Source organism: Ostrinia furnacalis, unplaced genomic scaffold, assembly GCF_004193835.3.
Source record: "Ostrinia furnacalis isolate ACB-3 unplaced genomic scaffold, ASM419383v2 OfSCF7244, whole genome shotgun sequence".
Taxonomy (NCBI): Eukaryota; Metazoa; Arthropoda; class Insecta; order Lepidoptera; family Crambidae; genus Ostrinia; species Ostrinia furnacalis.
In genome coordinates this window covers 143,308-167,384 of record NW_021137483.1, presented here as the reverse complement: position 1 = coordinate 167,384, position 24,077 = coordinate 143,308, and the positions used below count along the sequence as shown (strand labels likewise).

Here is a 24,077-nt window from a genome sequence, read left to right as displayed (position 1 = left end):
TTTAGTTTGATGTGATATCGTGTGTAGGTACCTTGGCATCGAAGCTTTCTTCATATCGCGTGGTGAAAACAACAAGTATTTATGTGCCGTAAGGTCCTTCTGGATGTCATTTTCCTTTAAGCGGACATGTGCCTTTTTTGTCCAGATATGAGCTTTGCACGAACATGTGCCTTCCTTGTGTAACCTTCTAAGTCAATGCCATCAAAGTCCAAGATTCCATCTAAAAATTACCTACCTATTCTGTGGACCTCTTCCTTGTGTTACCTTCTAGGTCCCTACTCTGCCGGGTGCCTAATTAAATGCCTTGAGTTTGAGATCCCATCAAAAAGTGACCTACCTATTGTGTGGTCCTCTATGCGGTGACCCAGGTGGCGAGGAGGCGGGCGAAAGAGCCGGCGTGGCCGGCGCAGAGGCGGCGCGCCGCCGGGAGTATTCCGTGCCGCCGACGGCCATTGCTGTGCCGCCGCCGATCGGGTCCGTCACCCGGGTCACGCTTAGCCCAGACGCAGAACGGGACGGTCGAGATGGAGCTGGAAGACAATGAAAGATTAAGAGCCTACGCTAAATCTTGCGCGGGTGCAAAACCCGCCTTATATTGATGCATGGGAATGCTCACAGATGTTATGTGGGAATTCCCTTACGAGGCGTGCGCGCTCCTCCCGCCGCGTGCGTGGAAAACTGGAAACACGTCACACGCATGTCACGCATGTGCTACTCATATATTTTTGATATAGACCCGCGTGAGTTTTAGCGGAACCTCATAAAATAGAACTGAATAGACCGAAGTTCCATTGGTGGTTGCTGATCTATAGGATAGAAACTAAATGGTTCGACAAAAACCAGCCGTTTATTATGCGTCTTGGTTGTGACGTCACACTGAAAATGTCACGTCAATCTCACATCAAATCGATTGAACAGATCGCATTGCGCTGATCTTCAACTGTCTCACACATTAATGGGCAGACGGTTTAGGTTATTACCATGATATTTTCTAACATACGAGTACACTTATCTGTTTCCAGTCAGTATTTGGATGTTGATACCGCAATACGCAGTAGGGAAACGATCTAAAAGCGTGCTAAAAACTGGTAAAACAGCCGTTACAATTGACTGCCGTCACTCAACCTAAATGAAACACGGCCGGCACTCGTAAAAAGCCAGTTTTACTAAGCTGAAGACTTTTCACGGACTACTTTCGTTATTTCTACATTCTGTAGGTAAGTGATGACCCTTCGACTTTCATCAGTTTAAAATATAAAATTCAATACGTAGATCTAGGTCAGACTACGCTGATACAGACTGATACTGAAGTACGGAATAAAATTAGTAGTACGAAGGAGAAGTCTTAAACGTTATCAAGTAAGTAATACTATTACTTACCTACTTATTATGTATTTTTTAAGCATGGGCTTTTCAGGTACGGTAATCTACCTAGGTTAAACCACAGAATAATACTAGTTTTAAAGTGATGACGTCAGTATTAGGCTCACAAAATTAGGCTGCAAAGACAATGCAATTAACTGCACTAGCACACTATTTCATCCTAACTGGCAGTTTATTTTCTTCCCGGCTTGTTTGGACTTAGGTCAAATAAAGCGTCCCGCGTCGTACCGCAACAAAGGCTACAGAGGCAATTAGTATCTTTCCAATGGATGCTGCCAAATTAAAGCTACGGACAATATATTGGTACATTCATCAGGAAGCTAAAACAGATGTCGACTGAAGAATTAAAAGTTAGAATACAAAGTGCTACCTATTAATATAATCTAAATATAAAAGTAACGGATTTTCGATACCTTCAACTTTGTATTTGGACTCCGTCAACTCGGGCCTAAAAATAGGAAGCCTAAAATATACAATTAGGTACACCTCTTGGGTTGTTATTTCGTTTGGTGTGTGATTGTANTTCCCAATTCCATAAAATTCAAAACTTAGAAAGTAACAAAAAACTTTAAAATAGGTAGTTGAAACAGACTACAGCTAATTTTCATAGTGGACTGTACCATACGATAAACATGTCAGTCAATTTGACAACCTTTGTCGGAAACATTAATCAATGAAAATATTGTCCGAACCCTTAGTATTTCTATTCGAAAAATACATTATAGTCTTTTTCACGTAAGATGATCCGTATGACACTTCAAGGTTATCCATATTACGCANTGTAATTTAGCTTGTCTCAAGAGTCAAGCACCATTTTGTTGACAAACGTCAGTGATCGGCACTGCGCCGAAGCTATAGGTCTGACTTCGGTAAAATGATGTTACGTGAGGTGCCAAACTGCGGAAAATGGCGGAGGAAATACATGATTTAGCATGAATTATCATGAATAATATTAACTACTTATATTTACCTCTCAGTATCTTGAGGCAACTTAAAAGAAAAAAATGTGTCTGTGTTTTTATTATTATTTAGGCAGTAAAATACTGCACAGTATTTAGTACACCATTTTCTTTATTTTCTTCCATCATACACAAGAATACGCGTGCGTGAGTCAATGTTCGCTCGTATGTGAGGCCTTGTCGAATAGTATCCTGTAGGTGGGCCATCGTGCGTGTTTTGTTTTCGATGTAAACTCACGGAGATGAACAGGCCTGGTATTATATTGAGTTGAAATGTCGCGTGACGTCACTTTTGAGTAAAAAATCTACTCAAGCGTGACGTATCGCGTCATAACAACTCGATGTAGCACTGTTATTATTTAATTATGAAAGAAAATAATTAAATATGAGTAATATTTTCTAAATGTCTGTGACGGACAAATAATTGAAATTTTGTCATCTAGCCTACTTTTACTATTTTGTGATGGTAGGTATATTACAACTGTTTTCTGATACATAAATCCATTCTATTCTATTTACTCGCATACCTGTTTGGCATTCTTGTCGCTGGAGAGACTTGACGAGTCGCCGTTGGTGCTGTTCGCTGCTGCGGCATTCGCTGCCACTTCTCGCGTCACGCGGTCCACCTTGAAACAATTAATAATTAGATATGTAAAGTAAGGATTTGTCAATCGCCCGTGGCCAGGATAGAAATGTAAGAGGTAAAGTAGGCATGTAAAGTAAGTTATGTCAATCGCAAATGGACTGGAGTCTAGTCAATTGATTAGCGCCAAAGCGGTGTATAAGGGGACTATTGCATTTTGCATTTACTAGGGTGGCGCATTGTAGAGTCAAGTTTTGTAACTCAGCAGTGGCGCCAACTCGTAAGTGCTAGCTCTCATTAGGCTACCGGTTCACGGAAGCGGAGCGATGAGCGAAATTGCGTGTTAGTTCAAAAATTGAAATCAGGAAGCGGAGCGGAGATACAAGTGGGAAAATCAAATGACTCGTAGCGTGCTCGCGGCTTAGCTCCGGTATGGAAAAAACAGTCCAAACACCTGCTCCGCATACTTTTTAAATCACTTCGCATTATTTTTCGTTCCACTCCGCATACTTTCTTGCTTGGCTCCGCGTCTATGAACAGATACAGCCTGCAACTGCGCTTCCCATCACTATTTCGCTCGGTGCTTAGTGCGAGTTTGCATTGAACGTCGTCACTAGCGAGTACGTCAAAAATCTATGAATATTTTAATTCCTAAAAGTCTTCTTCTCCGCTAGAGACGCTGTAATCCGTCATACATTGAATGTAATTTTTTACGTAGTCGCTAGCGAAGACGTTTGATGTAAACTCGCACTAAGGCGATTATCACACTACACCGCGCTCCGCCGCGGTACGCGGGACGACAGATTTAATCATTATATGCAAGTACCTCAGTTTGTATAGAAAACACGCGCGGCACAACACACTGACAACGCGTTTGCGCGCGGGATTCGTTATATGTCGCCACGCGGACCGCGGCGGAGCGCGGTGCAGTGTGATATTCGCCTAAGGCTCCAGTGGGCTGAGTGTGAGTTTACATGAAACGTCCTCACTAGCGAGCGCGTAAAAGACATTAAATGTATGACGGATTATACAGCGCCCCTAGCGGCAACGTCCAAGAACTGAAATTTTTAATACATTTTGCTAACGCGCTCACTACTGAGTAAGTTCGATGTAAACTCGCACTAAGCTCCCTGTACGTCTCTGTAACACTCACCATGTCATCCAGATAGTCGGGCAGGCGTCCAATAGGGTTGTTTGTGTGCACGAAGAAGTGCGGCGAGCGACGCGCCAGTAGACGAAGCGCGCGCCAGCCCCACCCGCCGCAGTTAGTTCGTTTACCGCCAGTGCCCGCTCCACTTAGCATATACGACTCTAAGGAAGAAAGGAAAGAAGAATCATCACTAGCCGGGCCCGGCCGATATGCTTCTGAAGAGACTTAAGCCTGAGACACTTATGGCGGCGGTTCGCGTCGCGATAGACAAAAGACTGAAATTAACACAGATTCCACTAGGACAAGTAAATAAAGAAGTGTGGCGAGCGGCGGGCCAGCCCCACCCGCCGCAGTACGCTTGCCGCCCATCCCGGCTCCACTTAGCATGTACGACTCGAAGGAAGGAGAAACCATCATCATTATCGTCTTCACCACCATCATTATTAGGTCATTAGTCGGGGCCGGCTTGATGTAGATCATATGGGACCGAATGCAAATAGGACGGTCTGCATCAATCGAGCCGGGGCTGTCCGTTTAGGTTCATGCTTGTGCAGTGCAGACTTAAACGCGATACTAAGGCGGCGGTTCGCGCCGCGACAGAGAAAAGAGTTCGATCTTTTTGTCTCTGTCTGTCATCACACAGATTACACTAATATAAGTAAATAAAGAAGTGCAGCGAGCGGCGCCACCCGCCGCTGTTAGTTCGCTTGCCGCCCGTACCAGCTCCACTTAGCATGTAGGACTCTAAGGAAGAACGTAATAGGGTATTTGACACCACCAATCAATTGACGTACTTTTTATAACGGTCAAAACGAGACTCTCCCATAGATTTTGTACGGCAATACTAGCATGTGACGTCACAATTTTGTCAGCTCAATGAAACTACTTTTTTCAATTAAAATGCAAACAAAAATCCTAATTTACAGGTAATTAAAAATGAATTAAGTTCTTAGGACAAGAAAGAAGTGTCTTCTTAAAAAAGTTGTGCTTTAGAATTATTGGAGAATGGAAACTTAAAAAAAAATCAACTCACCTAATGACGGCATGAAGTCTCTTTCTTTGGTGCGACAGGCGGATAAGTTATCTGGGCATAGATTCCACAGCTTTGTAAGTTCATTGCTGGAAAGAAAACATTTTATTTTATTGCCTCTGTATATTCTCTCATCAATTTTGAGCAGTGTGCTTACCATGAGTTCTGTTTACGTTAGGTGTGCTCACTAGTGACTGCGTAAAAAAAAAACATTACATGCATGACAAATTGTACAGCGCCCCTAGTGGCTACTTTAAAGAACTAAAATCTTCATACTTTTTTGACGCAATCTAGCAGCTAGCGAGCACGGGTGCGCCAAAGTTCACCTAAATTTTCAACTCCGAAAATTGGAAGTCCGAAAATGTTGTTCCTAAAATTTTTCATCCTAACAATCACAATTCCTAACTACTCTGTCTCTAATGTTCATAATTCCGAATCATTCAACTTCATAATGTCATTAGCAATAAACATCTATTATACTTTTATTTGTTCTCCTAGATTTTCTAAACATAACCATATTTTACACTATTATTCAAAGTCATATCTTTTTTGTTTAGATTTCTTTCTTTGACGATATATTAAAGTTCAAGTTTGTTGGCATTAACACGTATACTTCAGTCAAGTTCCAAAAACGAATCGGTCCTAATCATAATAATTATTGGTTTAGGTTAGGTTAGAACTGTGACCTTACGTTACCTTCGCGAAGAAAACCTTCTGTACGTAGTACTTATATGTTTAGGGATAAAAGTGTTATGATAAAAAACAGTAGGAGTTTAAATATATTTACATTAATGATATTATTAATTAAAATTTTCGGAAACATGAGTGTTATNCATTCGCGAAGAACGTACCTACTTCTGTACGTAGTATTTATAGTTTAGGGATAAAAGTGTTATGATAAAAAACAGTAGGAGTTTAAATATATTTACATAAATGATATTATTAATTACAATTTTCGGAAACATGAGTGTTATGAACATCGCCGGTAGCACTACAAATAGTATGAATGAAAACATTAGGATGAAAAATTTTAGGAAGAGTGATCATTCGGATTTAAAATCGTTAGGAAGAACAATTTCGGGTAAATAACTTTAGGTGAGCCAATATGGACCCAGCGACCACACCTAACGTAAACTCATGGTAAGCACACTAAGCCCGTATTCACAAACATTACTATGAGGCCACACAAACCAATCACAGAGCTCTATTCAACGTTAAAATTTGCTGCTTCACTTAAGCCGTCGTTTGTGAATACGGGCGTGATTTAACACATACTTTCCCATAAAGAATTTTTGCTGCCCTTCATACTCCTTGATAATGTCGCCGACCGGACGGCGGCGTTTCTTCGCCTTCTTGATGTCATCCGATGAGTCAGTCTGGACTGGGGGCTTGGGTTTTTGGAACTCTGAAACAAAATATCTTGCTGAAAAAAATTACGAGATATTTGCCGACAAATGTCACGTAGGAGAAAGGGAGGGGCCCTTCCTCCTACGTGACATTTGTTAAGGTTTTTCTTAACTTGCTCCCCCCTAAACGTCTTACGTAATTAGACGCCCCCTAGCGAATTATAAGAGTAACAGTAGGACCTTACTTTATTTACAGTGGAGTAAGCTGGTAGCATGGTAACTTTGTCATTACTTGTATTGGCGTAAGCTAAGCTGTACTGCTACTGTATTTGCGTTCACCAGTACAGCCCAAGTACCTCCAGTTTAAAGACTTTACCTGGACATCCATCATTCTTCCAGGTGTTCCAGTTTTCCTCGCGGCGGAGGATGCGTTTGACACAATCCGCGAAGCGAGTGCCGTCTGGCGGCGTCTCTCCTAGCATTTAGTACACCGCGGAGTTGTCAAAGCATCTGTCGCCGTCGCTCATCCCGGCATCTCGCTTAGTGTGAGAGGGATGGCTACATTCGAACCTTCGGATAGCATTTTTTGAGTACACCGCTGGGCGGTGGTGTCTTACCCAGTCCATCTGTTTGCTTTATAGTTTTTTTTTTNCGGAAACATGAGTGTTATGAACATCACCAGTAGCACTACAAATAGTATGAATGAAAACTTTAGGATGAAAAATTTTAGGAAGAGTGATCATTCGGATTTAAAATCGTTGAGAAGAACAATTTCGGGTAAATAACTTTAGGTGAGCCAATATGGACCCAAAATTTCTACAAAGTGGTCAGGCGGAAGAGTCCCCGATAGTACATAATAAACTTTAAAATTCAATACCTAGCAAGTACCTACCTATTTTGGAATCCCAAAAATTATACTCTCACAAAATTCAATGTGTAATTTAATTTAAAGTAAAGATACAAGGCGATATTAAGTGCGTGTTTGGCGTGGGTATCATTTTGTATCACAATGGCGATCATATTTCTAGACGTTTTCTTACAACAATAGACATAGCTTTTTCTTAAGTGCATTGTTGTTTTGAAAACCGTGAAGTTATGTGACGTGAATAAGGGTCGAGTTATTTTACTTGACCCTCATTCTTGAAATTAATGAATACGCTGTGAAGAAATACAATATTTAAAACAGTTGAACACTTCTGTTTCTCTAAGATATTACAGTATGAAAGTTCACATAATTATGATACTACGCTTCATTCATTCTTCCACCTAAGATTGTGGCATATGGCAGACGCGCGAGGAGCGGTGACACGTGGTCTTACGTCACCACTAACGAAGAATAGCTTGTACCCTGAAGCATTGAAGGTGGTTGATTGATTGAAGCAGTGTGGATTGAGATCTCTTGAGGCCTCCGCTGACGTCACTCACTGCTGACGCGTTTGATGGCTTACTAAGAACGGTAAGAAGACTAGAGCTCACCACCAGTATAGCTGTAGAGGCCGGCGGGCGAGGACCGAGGCCTGTACCCTGAGGCAGTGGAGGTGGTGGACAGTGTCGACGGCGATCTCTTGAGGCCACCGCTGACGTCACCCACTGTGGACGCGTTTGATGGCTTGCGAGCTCGAGGCTGACGCTTCGACCCTGTTCTGCACACTCCTGGCGTGACAAATGGTAAAACCATAAATATTAAGTAACAATGTTATTGTAAGCATTATACAAAATTGTATCACCTCTAGATAAGTAAGTACCTAAGTAGATCTTAGTCTTATGTTTGGATTTTTTTTTCAAACCTTGTCTAGCTCAAATTAATCAATGACTATAATCAAACGGAAGCAAGCTGCCTTTACTCATACATTTACACTAGGTTTAATAATTTTGTAATACGAGCATGTAATTCGCGACTGATCTAAGGTTCACGAATTCAACACACACACTTCTAAAATGTATAAAATAAAATAAAACTGCCAATTAATAAATAAAAATATTTTTGATAAAATAAATACACCATTTTAGATATTTGAGTTGATGCAGATGTTATTATGCATTATTCGATTTAGTTTCTCCAAGAATACACCTGAGTGAAACTAAATACAAGAGACGTGACGGGAATTTCAGTTGCTCCAACTCTCACAACCATTATTTTGTCTCTGCTGCCATTGTCACAGCCTGAAGCACTATTGGACACATCCGAGTCAACTTAGAACTTTCAATAGCATATCTACTGTCATGGGGATACTTAAATGTCACGAATTTCAAGAAAGTTTCCCTTCTGAATTTAGTGTAACCCAATTTTAAGGCACGTGCACCGTTTTGTGATGTGGGGCAATGTAAACTTTATGTCGTTGTGTAAGTTATGAAGAGTTTTGTTGTTGAGGAATTTGTGTAAGTTTGTCTTTAATTTAAAGCTTTGTTTGTTGTTAGAATACACGATAGTTATTACTTATTATAAAATATGGACTCAAAATCTATAAATTAGATCGGTTTTAAATAGAAGTGACTGAGAAATCTACGGATATCTACAAAATGCACATCTACATTGAAACCTCTTCGCCAAGTTTTAAATACTGATTTACAATGGCTTGTCTATAGTACATTGATAACATAGTTCAATTCGTATTCATTGTTATTCATGCAACTAAGTAGTTCAAGGCAAATACAATCCGAAAGAAAAATAGAAAAAAACTGGGTTACAATTGTCTCGTAAATAACGAAAAGAGGAAAAATAACGAAATCGCAGGAGATGAAAAATTCTGCCGATTTGTTGCCGTGAAAGGGCTTTTACTTGGATGCTTTATTTCGTACCTACCATTGTTTTTCTGTATGTATCAACCATGCAAAATATGTTTACCTTTTGTATTGATTTAGTATTGAAAAATATAATGCGAGTAGACTTTGTACAGGTAAATCTATAAGATAAAATATATTTATTTATAAAGCATGTGAATCGATAGATATGTGTTATCAAGCAAAAGTGTCATGAGATTTGTATAGCGAAAATACTCACAGGTACTGTAAATGTGCATGTGTGTAAGTGACAATTAACTATGTTTCTTATTGCAATACAATACCCAACCTAGCAAGCTGACCCAACCCAACAGTGCTAAATGAATACCAGTCATGAAAAAATTTGTAGAGTCTCTAAATTAAAGGTCTTTCATTTGTCCATGACTGTAATTTACAATAATTATTATCATATAATTAGAAACATACACATAATTATAAATACATACGTATGCGATGGTGTACAAGTATCTTGCTGTACTTTCAGATACTGCTTGGCCTCGAGTGATAAAATCTGTTGATGGATGAAAAGTCGACAACGAAAGAGGCTTAGGCTGTTGGTTTTCTTTATCTAAATTTTGAATAATATAATTGATCAGATAAGAAGAAGAATGATTATCGGATTCGCTTGAAAGGTTCAGAGCTGAAGGTATCTGATTAAGTCATTTAGAAAGACTTCAGGACTGAAAATATTTACAAAGATGATTGGTTAAAAGTCTTTCTTTACAGCATTGCAGATGCACGAAAACTAATAATAGATAAATTAATTATTATCCAGCGCCTTTCGTTGTAACATGAGCTGGCTACATCTAACAAACAAAGCGTAAATAAAGCTTCTCTCTTTTGTTTTTACCGAGGAGATCCCGCAGAGACAGCGCGCGTCGATCGGGGACTGTCGGCGCCCTTAACATGTCCTGGTGAATCAAGCATGCACGCACTTTCAGAACTACCCACTTCACAGAAGAGAATCAAGCAAATGCTAAGCCGGTTCCACACACTCGTTTGAAGAATCTCTTATGTCTTAGAACTGCCTCATCATTACCTCATCGAGTGTGTGAATCCAGCCTTACTTAATACACGTTACCGGTAGGACATTGTCGGCCCATGGCGCATTTTCCCTCGCAGATGGTTCGTTCGCTTAGCATGGTTTGGTAAGAGTCCAGCATCACTCTGCACTCGGAGAGGTCTCGGTCGGCTAGCGCCAGCGATGGATACCTCTCTTTTAGTCTTCTTCTTTCCTGCAGACAGAAGGTAGGTAATTTTTATTGAACCCTTTTTTTTCTTGGAATTTTGATGCAGCAGCAGCATTCTGACAAACCAGGGTACTCAATTAACTGTCTTTTTTATTTGTCTATACCTAAAGTGTTTGAACGCAATTCCACCAGCTTGTACACCTTCAGCACCGCGAGACTCTGTCAGCGGCGTCAAGCGACTGACATCCAAAGGAGTGACTAGAGTTCTGAAGAACTAATCAAAGGAACACCACCTCAAATGCGTACCTCGACCAGCTTATAAGTCTCAAATTCCTGCAGCTGCCTCTGGAACCCAAGGTTTAGGGTTGGCGAGTGCTCGTCCGGCGCGCACCACCTTCAGCGTCTCGCGCCATTCAGCGACCTAACATCTGAAAGTGTGGCTAGAGTTCTGAAGAACTAATCAAAGGAAAACCACCTCAAATGCTTACCTCAACCAGCTTATAAGTCTCAAACTCCTGCAGCTGTCTCTGGAACCCAAGGTTGGGGTTGGCGACCGCTCGTCCTGCCCTCACCACCTTCAGCGCCTCCCGCCATGTCAGCGTTGTGACTGACATGATGTACGCCACCGCCACCGTCACGCTGCGGGACATGCCCGCCAAGCTGTCCGACAAGAGAAACTGATCAGTAATTATTAAAGGGATATGCTACAGCTTGGTTAAGTAAGACTAAATGCTACTGCAGTTTATTTTATTTATACACACGTGGGACCACTCATGGGGTTTAATAGAGTTATTATACTTGACTGCAATTATGGAACAGCAGCATCTGAAATGATGAGATTTAATCGCCTGACATTGAAGATCTTAATATTTTTACATGACGTAGCATATTATGCTAAGGACAAAATATTGGCTGAACTGTAGTATGTGTACGCGCCAAACCTATATATTTGACGTTGCTGCGTAAACTGACACACACAATATACTCGCATCGCACAGTATACACTCTTTTATTGTCAACTCCCGGTCCCCACATTACATGGCGACCCTGCCAGTGCTGCCTTAGGGCAGTGCTGTGCAATAAAATAATAAGTTAAAATTCTAATTGGTGTTTTTTATGTAAATGGACTAAAATGAAGTAAAATCAGTGAAAAATCGGAATAAGAAGTGAATTTGAAGAAAAAGTGAAGGAACTTCAGAGAAATAAAGAAGATGTCATAATGTGTCAGAAGACAAAAGATAATGAAAATGAAAACGGAAACGGAAATGGAAATGGAAATGCTGGCTGCCGGGCGTAGATGGTGCCAGATGGAGGTTTGGTGATGTGCAGGGCGCTGGGAGAGTTCGAGTCAGATGTTGGTTAATTGCTGGCTGCTGGGAGAGTTCGTGTCAAGGTTCCTGATGCCGCCGGGTGATGAAGCTCGCGTTAAGGAGGTTAAGGAGATGAAAGAATTAGCAAGTACTACATTATGCATTTCTTGGAATTTTGACATTGTTTTGAATACCTATATAAAATGAAAAATATTTACATTTTGAATACTTAAATAACTAATTTTGTAATTCACATGTGGCCACTGTGTAATTTGTGTATTTTTTTAGAAAATAAGAATTTAACGTAGAAGGGTCAAATTAAGTAAGTAATTTTGAAGTCTGAATAATGTCCAAAATTATAACATTATTAACACATTTATAAATATTTTATATTAATTTGCAGTTTACTTCATGAAATATAAATTTCAATACTTTTAAAAGAAATTGGTTAAAGACTTTATCTATTAATTATTCATTGTAATGAATTTTGTTTGCTTAATTAAAAGAGTTTTAATTGAAGATTTAATATCACTAGAATTGGTATTTGAAATTATTCATTTCACATATTTTTTAAATATTCGTTGTCATTTTCAGTGGTAACAATAAATATTTATGTAGAATCTATAAAAATCAATTAAGTTTTATATTTTAAAATGTGCTGTCTTGTGAATATTTTATTACATAATTTTCTGTTTTGATTTATTAATGGCAAAGAATTTTATACATTAATCAAGGTTAAGCATTTTTCAAATCGTAATTTCAACTATTAGAAATTAATTTTATCGAAGTACCTAAGTAAGTGTCGAGCTATTTGCGGTTCACATTCGTCAGCGAATTCCTTCGTAGTCATTGTACTGTTTCGTTAGTTGGTTTTAAATTTCATTATTTCTGTGCCAAATAACTGATAAAAATATTTTATGTGCATAGCATTATTTGTATTTTTCAAGACGATAAATTTAAAGTTAAACATCATATTTTGAATTGAAATTTCAAACAGTTTTAATTCTTCAATTTTATTTCTTATTTTTGTTATAAATGTACAAAAACGTACTTATTTTTTTTAGTAAATTCAAATAACTCTTTGACTTATTTACGATAGCAGAGATTTAGTTGTAATTTACAAGAATCTTTTCAAGCTCAATGCACTATATTGAGCAATTTCTACCAGTCAACTTTTCATTTCACAACTTTAAATATTCTATTTGAATGAAATTTACATTTTTATCCTATTTTTTTAATTTAATAAATTGTATCGATTTGATATAGGTAAACTACTTGATATTTTAACGAATGACTATTTAAAAAAAAAAGTAAGTGTAATTTACTCTAAATACAGCGTTTATTAACTTTGTTCAGTTTATCATGATTTATCTAAAAATCAATGTAAATAATTATTATGATTATCATTGTTCAACATTTTAACTCGTCCGATTTTTTTTTTCAATTTAATTTTTAACACGTCTGTAACGTTTTATTTACAATAATAGATTATTTTATAATTTCGACTTTAACAGTATTTTGTTTTTACTAATAAATAAAGAGTACATAAATCACGACAATTACAGCTAGACAAATGCCTGTAAATTCTTTAACACTTTATATTTTATTTGTTAATTTCAAATTTTTCGAGATAATATTTAATTTTGTCTCATATAATAATTATCAACAGGATTAGATATTACCCTTGAAATTTAATTAAATTCTCATTTTTATTAAATTCGTAGCTACAGTATATTACATAGTTTTCATTTACTGTATCACTTTATTTTACATAATAGGACATTTAAATTATTAACATCATTTATGATTACGAGCCTGTACTATTGTTAAAGTATTTTTCAAAAAAAAAATCAGTATATATTTCGAATAAAACCTAAACTTTTATTAAAGAAAACTTATTTGTAATAATAAAAAGTATTCCATAACTTGAATACTTATTTTGACTTATATTCAGAAACTTTAATAGTAACTTTCTTATTAATTTGATTGACAGTGTTAATATTTCACATAAAATATTTTTTGAGACTTTTATCTTGTAACACATTTTAAATATTGCAATGTATGTTATAGAGGATTTTTCGATTTTATAATTATTTGTTTATTCACATAGTTCACAACTTTAGATAGACGTATTGCGCAATAATTGCATTACCTACTTACAAGACTGCACGTGTAACCGCATCAGCATTTTTGGTTAGCGACGTTCATCAGAAAGTAATATGAAGCTATACCTTAGTGGGAAAGCAATGAACAACAGATATTGTAACATAATAACTTGTTTGCCTGACATCATTTTATCAGTTCTTTAGAATTAGTTGTTTAATGAAATCTTAAACGTTAACATATTTGGAACAAGCTAAATACGTAGAATGATTTTGTTTGATAGTTATCAAGTTTTGTTTTATAGTGGGTTCCTAATACTACAGAAAGATTTACTTTAGAAAACTATTGATGAGATAGATGGATTTATTTTTTGTATTACGAGAGAGAAATTAGAAATCAGATTTTGAATAGTTTTGGTAAATTGAAAGTACGAATGTATTAAAAAGCTTTTGTAACAATAGAGTGCATTAGTTACATTCGAATGAACGATGTGGAAAAGGAATGTGAAATGAATGGATGTTAAGGATTATGTTAAGTATGTGATTGATAGATTGTTTTGATTGTAGAATGGAAAGTATTATTTTAGAAATAAGGGAATACTTTAGTAGAGATATTTTGTAACACCAGTGGACTTCAGCCGTCTATCCACATGGATGATGTTGATTCCCGTCTTCAAACTTTTATGTGGCTAAACTATCACCATATAAATAAATTATATTGTAGGCATTCAGTTACTTCGGTTAGAAATATAACAAGAGCACAAATTGTGATGTTATAATACGCGTCACACATCATGGGTACGCTACTCAACAAGATAACTACGTTCGTTCGGCTCGCGGTTAGCAAGCTCGGTCAACCCCAAGGGAGTTAAGTGTGATACAACTCTCTCTGACTGTTATTATGAATGTATGGACCCAGTCTAGTACAATGACTTGCTTTTGTTCATAAAAGGCTCCCTTATTGTGCTTATAACAAACATGAAAGGATATTTTTTGATTAAATGACAGAATGTGCTATGCATGCGTAGGCATATTACGAGTAATGTGTTTACGGAGAGAAAAATAACGTTTTTGTTTACATTTCTAAACGACGTTTACATTTGTAAGAAAAAAGCTTGAGTGGCGGCTCGGGAAAAATATAGCACCATTTGTTACGCTTGGTTCCATTTCGCTATTCCCATTTAAGTAGTACTTTAGGTACACGTAGAATAAATGCGATATTTTAGGCTTAGCGTATACTGAGATAGGTACAGCTGACGAAGTACAAAAGAAATGTCAACTAACATCGAAAGACGATAAGCTGTTGATATACGCAAAGATTACGATGGAGTTGACGTACAGTCAGCGTCAAATAGTTCGTGATACCCAAAGTACCTAACCAAAAAGTTCACAACGCATCTTTAATGAATCATAAGGTTGTTTTATAAAGTTTTTGGCCATTTTGGGTGTCCGTGTCATGAACTATTGCTGAGGCTATTATGTGGCATAGAAGTTACCTATGTCGAGGAAGTACACACTTTATGCCTTAGGGCTGATTTTTCAATCGTCGGATAACTTTTAACTGAGGATTAATTTTGGCACATTGACAGTTTCAGTATGGGAAATATGGTTCCAAAATACTGAACTGTCCTATCCATGACGCTCGCTGGTTCCGATTTTTGCCATGCTGGAAACCATATTATACCTATAGATGACCCACGCTGAACTGTCCCACCAAACTCAATGACAGGGGGGCGCTACCATCGTTCAACTATATGGTTTCAAACATGGTAAAAATCGGAACCAGCGATCCGGTATTGACGGTGGCGCCCCACTGTCAATGTCATGCATAGGACAGTTCAGTATTTTGGAACTATAGTTGAATGATGGTAGCGCCCCCCTGTCATTGAGTTTGGTGGGACAGTTCAGCGTAGGTCATCTATATGTCAAAATGACAAGGTTTATTCTTCAGTTAAAAGATATCTGACGATTGAAAAATCGGCCCTTGGATAAATTAATTCGATGCCCCTTTTCTACTTTCTGTTTACTAACCAGTGAATAAGCACGTTCCCATCTCGTAGCCGGGCCGCGTGTATGAAGTCGTTGCATAAACTGAAGTACTGGGTCAGGTTCTGATCGGGCGAGTCTGAAGCCATTATGCAGAGGTAGTGTTTATCCTGTAAACAAAGAAAATAAATAAGTAAAGTTTACAATTAAAAGCACTTATTCAAGTATTTTTTTCATGCAACTTTTATTTAAAATATCTAAATCAGATTTTTGTTCTAACTTTGGGCTTAAATGGACTTCAGTATAAAATGTCGCATCTTCCAATTTATTCACTCAACACGACTGAATAGTTTCAGTTTCAAGTTTCCAACAAGTAGAAATCTCAATTATAAGAATATTATGTAATTATGTAACTAGCTGACCCGGCGAACTTTGTTCCGCCTTAATGGCAATAAATAAGCAGACTTTTTTTTTTATTTCAAACGGGATAAAAAGTATCTGAAGAACTTCTCCTGGCTCTAAACTACCTCCCTAACAATTTTCAGCTAAATCGGTTCAGCCGTTCTTGAGTTATAAGTGGAGTAACTAACACGACTTTCTTTTATATATAGACTAGCTTTCCGCCCGCGGCTTCGCCCGCGTGGAATTTTGTCTGTCACAGAAAAACTTTATCGCGCGCGTCCCTGTTTCAAAAATCGGGATAAAAACTATCCTATGTTCTTTCCCGGGACTCAAACTATCTCTATGCCAAATTTCATCAAAATCGGTTGCGAGGTTTAAGCGGGAAAGCGTAACAGACAGACAGACAGACAGACAGACAGACAGACAGACAGACAGAGTTACTTTCGCATTTATAATATTAGTTGGGATAGATAGAAGAAGATAATAATTTTAATAATTGAATATTGCGATGCATGCTTGCTTTATACTTTCTTACTTACTTATTTTTATTTATAGAAATAACCAAGTCCCTAATCCTAAATCTTTGTGGTTTAATACCCCACAATAGGGTGATATTATCAAGCTGTATCTAACTTTTTCGCTGACAGTCAAGGTCGTTCATTCGCAAACGAATTTTATTCCTTTTGGCTTTGTTTGTTCAGGAGAAAGTAAAGGACATTGTCAGAAACCGCCTTAGATNTGTATGAAACTAAAAAAATAAATTAATGAAAACATGCCTCGAATGTTCAGAAAAACTTGTTGGCAGAGAAGACAAAAAATTCTGCTCAGACAGCTGCCGAAATGCCTACAACAATAAAATAAATAAAGACAGTAACAATTATATGCGTAATGTAAACAATAAATTACGAAAAAATTACCGTATTTTGTCTGAGTTAAATACTGATGGGAAATCAAAAGCAACAAAAGATAAAATGATTAATAAAGGCTTTGATTTTGATTTCTTTACCAATATCTTGCTGACCAAAACAGGAAATACCTACTATTTCCTATACGACCAAGGATATCGCTCTTTGGACAATGATTATTATATGCTTGTTAAAAAAGAAATTTAGTTTAATACTCATCATGAAAAAAAACCCAGCCTCAATTCTGGCAGTAGTCTGCATTTTAACCCTATTAGGCATTATTTATGCCGCTATGATGCCGCAATGGCTGTCAAAAAATGATGAAGCACTCGCTGATTTTTCGACTGAAAGAGCCTTCAACCAAGTGCAGATTATCGCTCAGAAACCACATTATGTTGGGTCAACAAATCATGAATTAGTAGCAAACTATCTTAAACTTGAGCTTAATCGCATTGGTTTAGAAACTAGTGTTCAAGAAGGTTTTACACTAAACGACAAAGGTCTTTTAGTAAAATCAAAAAACATTTTAGCCCGTATCAAGGGTACTAATAATACTAAAGCACTTTTACTTTTATCGCATTACGACAGTGCTCCGCACTCTTTCTCAAAAGGCGCAAGTGATGATGCATCCGGCGTAGCTACAATTTTAGAAGGAATTCGTGCTTTCTTATACGCTAAACAGCCTCAAAAAAATGATATTATTATTCTTTTTTCAGATGCTGAAGAATTGGGTTTAAATGGTGCTGCACTTTTTGTAAACAAACATCCATGGGCAAAAGACGTTGGTTTAGTTTTAAACTTTGAAGCCAGAGGAACTTCGGGACCAAGTTATATGTTAATGGAAACAAACAAAGGCAATCAAGCACTTGTTCAAGAATTTTCGAAGGCAAAAACAGCTTATCCCGTTTCTAACTCATTAATGTACAGCATCTATAAAATGCTGCCAAATGATACTGATTTAACTGTTTTTAGAGAACAGGGAAACATTCAAGGATTCAACTTTGCTTTTATCGACGGACATTACAATTATCATACGCAGCAAGACGATATTCACCATTTAAGCAAAACTACACTGGCGCATCAAGGATCTTATTTAATGCCTTTGCTAAAATATTTTGCCAATACAGACTTGAACAAAACTTCTTCATCNCTACACTAAAAAGTAGAAAAATAATTACTAATTTCCTAGTTATTTATTAGGACGAATTAATATTTATGTAGGTATACCATGATTGATACTTTTGGAGTTGGTGCAGGCAAACTTTACATGTTTCATAATCTTGGCACCGACTCCAAAAGTATCAATCATGGTATACCTACATAAATATTAATTTGTCCTAATAAATAAGTAGGAAATTAGTAATTATTTTTCTACTTTTTAGTGTAGGTTTTTTGGAGTCGGTTTTATTTTTTTTTATAAAATTTTTGCGCTCACCAGTTCGGTAGCCATAGTAACTCTAGTGCATTGGTTCCCAAACTTATTTGAGACACGCCCCCTTTCGACCATACAAAAAATTCCGTGGCCCCCCTCCTCCAGTCAAGATTATTTATTGGTCGTATCAAGCAGTCTGGAATGCATTCTCTCAGCAGTCGCGGGTTTCTTAAAGATGACCCTCGCCCCCCTTTAAAGGTCTTTGCGCCCCCCACTTTGGGAACCAATAATCTAGTGCAGCGGTTCCCAAACTTATTTTGTCTACTGCCCACTTTGAGAATAAATTCTTTTTAGCGCCCCCATTTGTAGTAGAGTGTCGAGTGCTCAGTCGGTGTCTAAGAGTCCTCCTAGTAAATGACGCCTCCCAAGCCTCTACACAATGTCCCATTTTTTTTTCTGGGTCTCTTACCGCCCCCCTTTAAGCCTGCAGCGCCCACAAGGGGGCGTTATCGCCCACTTTGGGAAAGACTGATCTAGTGTAAGTAGATCTCACCTGGACATCCATCATTCTTCCAGGTGTTCCAATGCTCCTCGCGGCGGAGGATGCGTTTGACACAATCCGCGAATCGAGCGCCGTCTGGTGGCGTCTCTCCTAGCAGTTTGTACACCTGGGATGTCGTGTCTTTGACCCAATCCAGCTGTTCGCTTTTTAGCTCTTGAGACTCCCTGGAAGCAAAGACAGACTGTTAAATAGTGCTGATAAAGAAATAACAAGTATGTATAATTTAATATATCCTTGGATATTTTACAGGGCTCTTAGATTTATTACAAAGCTTTAACTATAGGCATCAAATTACAGAATATAAACAATTTTTATTATTTAGTTCTTCTGTTTTTATAAATAGTAACACCCTGTATCAAATACTATCTTTTCGGGTTAACTTTATGTAAAATTTTTCACAGAATTGGATTTAAATTTTATGAATTAGTTTAGTATGAGACAAGAAAAAGAGTAATATTTCTTACATTTTGAACTTTACTGTACACGTCAAATACTGGAAAAGTATCAGGAACTGTATCAGAACACATCTTCGGAAGTTCGAGTCGGACAGCTGAAGTTCCAACAGCTTCTGGTTGGTGAGGAACTTTGCAAAGTAATGCTGTTCCTTGCTTGACTCTGACATTTCCACGTCACCGCCTACAGTCTTCAGTCTGTACAGTTTAGCCTTCTGTAGTTCGATAGCTTCTAACTTGTACGATGCAAATGCTGAGAGGACACTGCCTGAATGCTGTAAGGTTTAGAATAATCAGTATAAGTTTTACAAGGTTATTTATCATGAAAATAAGCAAGTACATGAACATACTTTAACTCTGTTGGTAGCTAACAGAGTTCAAAAATAAAACTTACTGCAACAAATGTTTTCCACTGTATTTTATTGTAACAAGTATTTGGGTTCCTGAAGAAATCTTGCAGACTCCAGAATCTACAATACAAGTTGTAATCTATGTTCAGCTTGTTTTGCTCAGTGTCCACAACCATTTCTTCGTCCAGCGAATCTTTAAGTGTACTTGTACTATCTCCCCCAAACTCCGTCACATTCTCAAGGTTGAATTCGGACACAATATTAAGTCCAGAGCGCTCCGAGAATGGGAAAAACTTTGCCAAGAATAGCAAGATTCTACCACAAAAGACAGTGTTTTGGGATCTCGATAAACGTCTCAATAAGTCATTGCACATTCTGAGCAGATTATTCTTACATGCTACAAAGAACAATTCTTCTTTCCAAATATTTACACCATTTTCTACATAAGTAAACATCTTCTCACATTTGTTCAAGGTGAGGGCATCAAATATGTCTCCCAGCAAGACGACTGGCATCGTAGGAGTTACCATCTGCCGTCTACACGACTCTATACAGAAACAGACATAGTTTTCTAAAGTGTTAGGTTCTTCAACCAGCAGTTCTAATAACTTATCTCTAAATGCCTGATCCATGGCAGCTTTCCTGTCCACTTCACTGGTGTTTTTTGTGAAGGAATCCAGCAGGTCAATATTATTGGTGGCAAATGCTTTGGATAGAACATCCTGAAACATCAAGACAGTAAGTTTAAGCACACAGAAGATGCAAGTTAAAATAAATGTTTGGTTATAATTTTTACTCACTTTATATTTTGCTCGAAGCTCTTCAAAGCCAAGTTTTTCAGACATGTTTGAGCAAACACATAGAAGTCTTTCTTATCTATAATTCAGAATACTCCGTTAAATTGCTTTTTCGATTAACATACCGAAATAAATCGAAAATCTCCAAACCAAACCAACCAAAGCGTTTTTTTTTATGTTTGACTTTTTGACATTGATCAGTATTTCATTCTACGCATGCATAATAATATAATTAAACAATTTTATTATTTCCGCTAAATGTAACTACAATATTAGTAAGCAAACATCATGTCACTAATTTATTGAAAGAAATTTATTAAAAGATAAAAAACTCTCATTAATAACAAAATTCGAATAGAGTTCCGGATTCAAAACACACAAATACGCTGTATAAGCTGCTTTGTCATTGAGTCTATTCTAAGAAAAGTAACATTTGAAATCTTATTGCTAGTGCATTAAAAAATCCTTTAGTTTGATTGGTCAATGCTGCGCGTCCTAGATAATTTAGCCAATCAGAATACATCTTGAATTCACACGAGTGCAGCTGATTGCTTTTTGACAGTTATCTGTCATGTCTGTCGTGTTGTGTGGCGTCTCGACTATTTATCTTTAGAATCGTATTGTTATTTACAGATTTTTTTACATTAACTCCTTTATTTCGAAATGTATTAGAGCTTAGGCTTAGCATTAATTAGTTTCACATAAGGATTACTCATAGAATTTAGCATAGGAGGTTAAAATAGTGTGCTATTTTGAAACATGGACCGAAACAATATGAGGTACGTTGCTTTTCCTTTCGCTAACATGATCGCACTTTCACGAGCTAATCCGTGTTTATTTTTAAAATTAAATGGAAGCACATTGCAGAGTAAAGATCATTTTTTCTAACCTAGTTTACAAAACGTTTTACATTGGCAATCTTATAATAATCGCGATATGCAGTTCGATTTTTTGTTTCTTTGTGGTCGAATGATAACGCATTTTGTTCCCGTTATTTGTTTCATACATTGGAGATAGCGTGTTTATGTACCTAATCCGCCACTTGAGTAAATAATGTTGGTTTTCGAGAGAAATCGTGTGTTTACATTGATTGGAATAACGTTTTGTTCTTGTTGTTGTTATGGACTAGTGCCGCGTTATCGTGCCACGCGAACAAGACATCGATATCTTATACAGATTGTAATAGTACATAATTTGCACAATAGCTGAGATAACTTGGTAACTGACCTTCTTTTTATTTTGTTCCAATTTGGTGATGAGTATTTTCAACTTTATAACAATTTTATTTCCTGGCTTTCTTTGTCTTCATGATATAAAAAAAAAAAAATTTAATAAACAAAAGAATTTTATTCATTTTAATCTATGAAACAATAATAAGTATGTAAACAAGCAACCATTTTCATGTGAATTCCAGATCAAGCTATGTGAATAGTGGCCCGAGATCGTTGCCCCATATGGGTGGAAGCAAACGTCACAATGGCAACGGGCACAACGGTAACGGTCACAATGGTAACGGGCATGGACATGGACACGGACATGGACACAACAGCAACGGCCACAACGGAGCACGTCTCAGCCCACCGATGCCGTCTCCACAAGTCAGCGCCCACAATAACAACAATAACACTAACCAGCACGACGATCTCATCAATTACATTTATGAATCTTGGAATAAGGTGATAATCTTGCACTTTTACTGCATACCTACTTAATAGCTTTGTTAGATAAATTAAGTCTCTATGTGACTTCTTATGTTTTACACAAAGGCAAAACAATTGAGGAGGTTAGGAACAGAAAGTGACATTTACACTTTTTAATTATATGAATAAATTAAGAAAATAAATATTTTTGTTGAACTTTATGTGTTTTGTTTTTTTTTTGTTTTTAATATTATGGGTTAATAAGACATAGACTACAAGGTATTAAAAGTTTTCATGTATGTTTTAAAATTTAGTTAAACATAGACATAGATTACAAGGTATATAATAAGGTTATTCGATTAAACATATCGATTCGACCTGTCGTCATAATTTATTTTGGGCAAATCGTTATTTTTTAAGAAATAATGTACCCGTTTTGATCCGACCTTAAAAGCCTCAGAAATATTTACAAAGGAAATGACACTTTTTGATTATTATGTACAAATCACTATTGAGATTGAATTAAAATGTAACTTTTTGTTTCAAAAGCAGTAGTTCAAGTTGATTTTTCTATGAAATTAAGCACCTTCAGAACCAATGTCTTGCAGATAATGATAGAATTTATCCTTCCAAGTAAGAAAAAAAACATAAAAAAAATGAAGCTGATACGTAAATGTCACCTTTTGTTCCTAACCTCCTCAATTATATGAGCAGAATAAAATATTTAGAAAAAAAATTCAAATTCAAATTTCTTTATTCATAACCAGGTGTTTTTTCATTTCTATATTGCAATCGAGGATTTCTTTAAAGTAAATAAATACTTGTGGTAGAATATCCAAAACAGAAAAAGAAACTTATAGTACCTATAGTCTATAGAAATTAAATATTTATGTACAAATATGTATGTTAAAGTCCATTCAGCATTTTCAACTGAATATCATCAAATTCCAGGTGACAAGGGATCTAGAACGAGGTGGTGACGACGCGAAATACTACCAGGAAGTGATGGGTCCCCGTCAGTTAGCCAACTTCAGACCGTTCAACCTGGAGGAGTGGTGGGCTCGCCGCCTTCTGCAGACCATAAACCGCAATAAACACCGGTCTTAGTTCCCGATTAAACAACCGTGGTACAATGTTTCATACCGTTCGTTTAAATTTTCATTGATGACCGTATTATTTCTTTTGGTGTTTTTTATTTTGGTTAAGTATTTCATTCTGCTATTTGTTTGGGGGCTTGTTATTATTCTAGCCTAATAGTAACATGGCAATGACGGTTTTCGCGAATGAAAGATCCGCTAGATGGCGGGGCGTGGATGTGGGGTCTGACTGCTGCGTGACTGGTGGATTTTGACATATCTGTCAATGTCATGTCAAAAATAACCAATCATGCAGCATTTGGACCTCGCGTCTACGTATTTCCATCTGGCGGATTTTTCATTCGCGAAAACCCTCATTATTTGATAAAAACTGCATACTGTTGAGTTTTTACTGCATGTACAGTCAGCATCAAATAGTTTGTGACACCCATAGTGACCAAAAAGTGGATAACACAACCTTATTCCGATTGTAACAAAGACGTGTTGCGAACTTTTTGGCTACTTTGGGTGTCAAGAACTACACACACCGGCAGATTTAGAGGAACGGAAAAAAAAGCATCAATATCATCATTATTTTAGGTAAAAAAATGCCTAATTATGACATTATTTTTTAATTTAATTCTAAATATGAAAAAAATAATTGCCAACAGTATATATTTTTAATTATTTTGTTTAAATTA

At 37.0% G+C, this 24,077-nt stretch overlaps 2 protein-coding genes across 2 annotated transcripts; one reads left to right on the top strand and one right to left on the bottom strand.

Moving 5' to 3' along the window:
- Window positions 1-333: 333 nt before the first annotated feature.
- On the bottom strand, window positions 334-20,846 carry Hpr1 (THO complex 1-like protein Hpr1). Its single transcript, XM_028319532.1, has 10 exons — window positions 20,664-20,846; window positions 19,908-20,585; window positions 19,526-19,788; window positions 19,053-19,225; window positions 6,381-6,510; window positions 5,109-5,194; window positions 4,079-4,236; window positions 2,870-2,968; window positions 642-678; window positions 334-530 (listed from the first exon to the last, which is right to left on the bottom strand). The coding sequence occupies exons 1-10, from the start codon at window positions 20,706-20,708 to the stop codon at window positions 334-336; spliced, it is 1,866 nt and encodes a 621-aa protein (XP_028175333.1). The 5' UTR covers window positions 20,709-20,846.
- A 372-nt stretch (window positions 20,847-21,218) lies between these two features.
- On the top strand, window positions 21,219-23,647 carry LOC114363721 (asparagine-rich protein). The gene is made up of 3 exons (XM_028319529.1): window positions 21,219-21,439; window positions 22,075-22,336; window positions 23,252-23,647. Exons 1-3 carry the CDS (start codon window positions 21,420-21,422, stop codon window positions 23,405-23,407), a joined length of 438 nt encoding a protein of 145 aa, XP_028175330.1. The 5' UTR covers window positions 21,219-21,419; the 3' UTR covers window positions 23,408-23,647.
- Window positions 23,648-24,077: the final 430 nt, after the last annotated feature.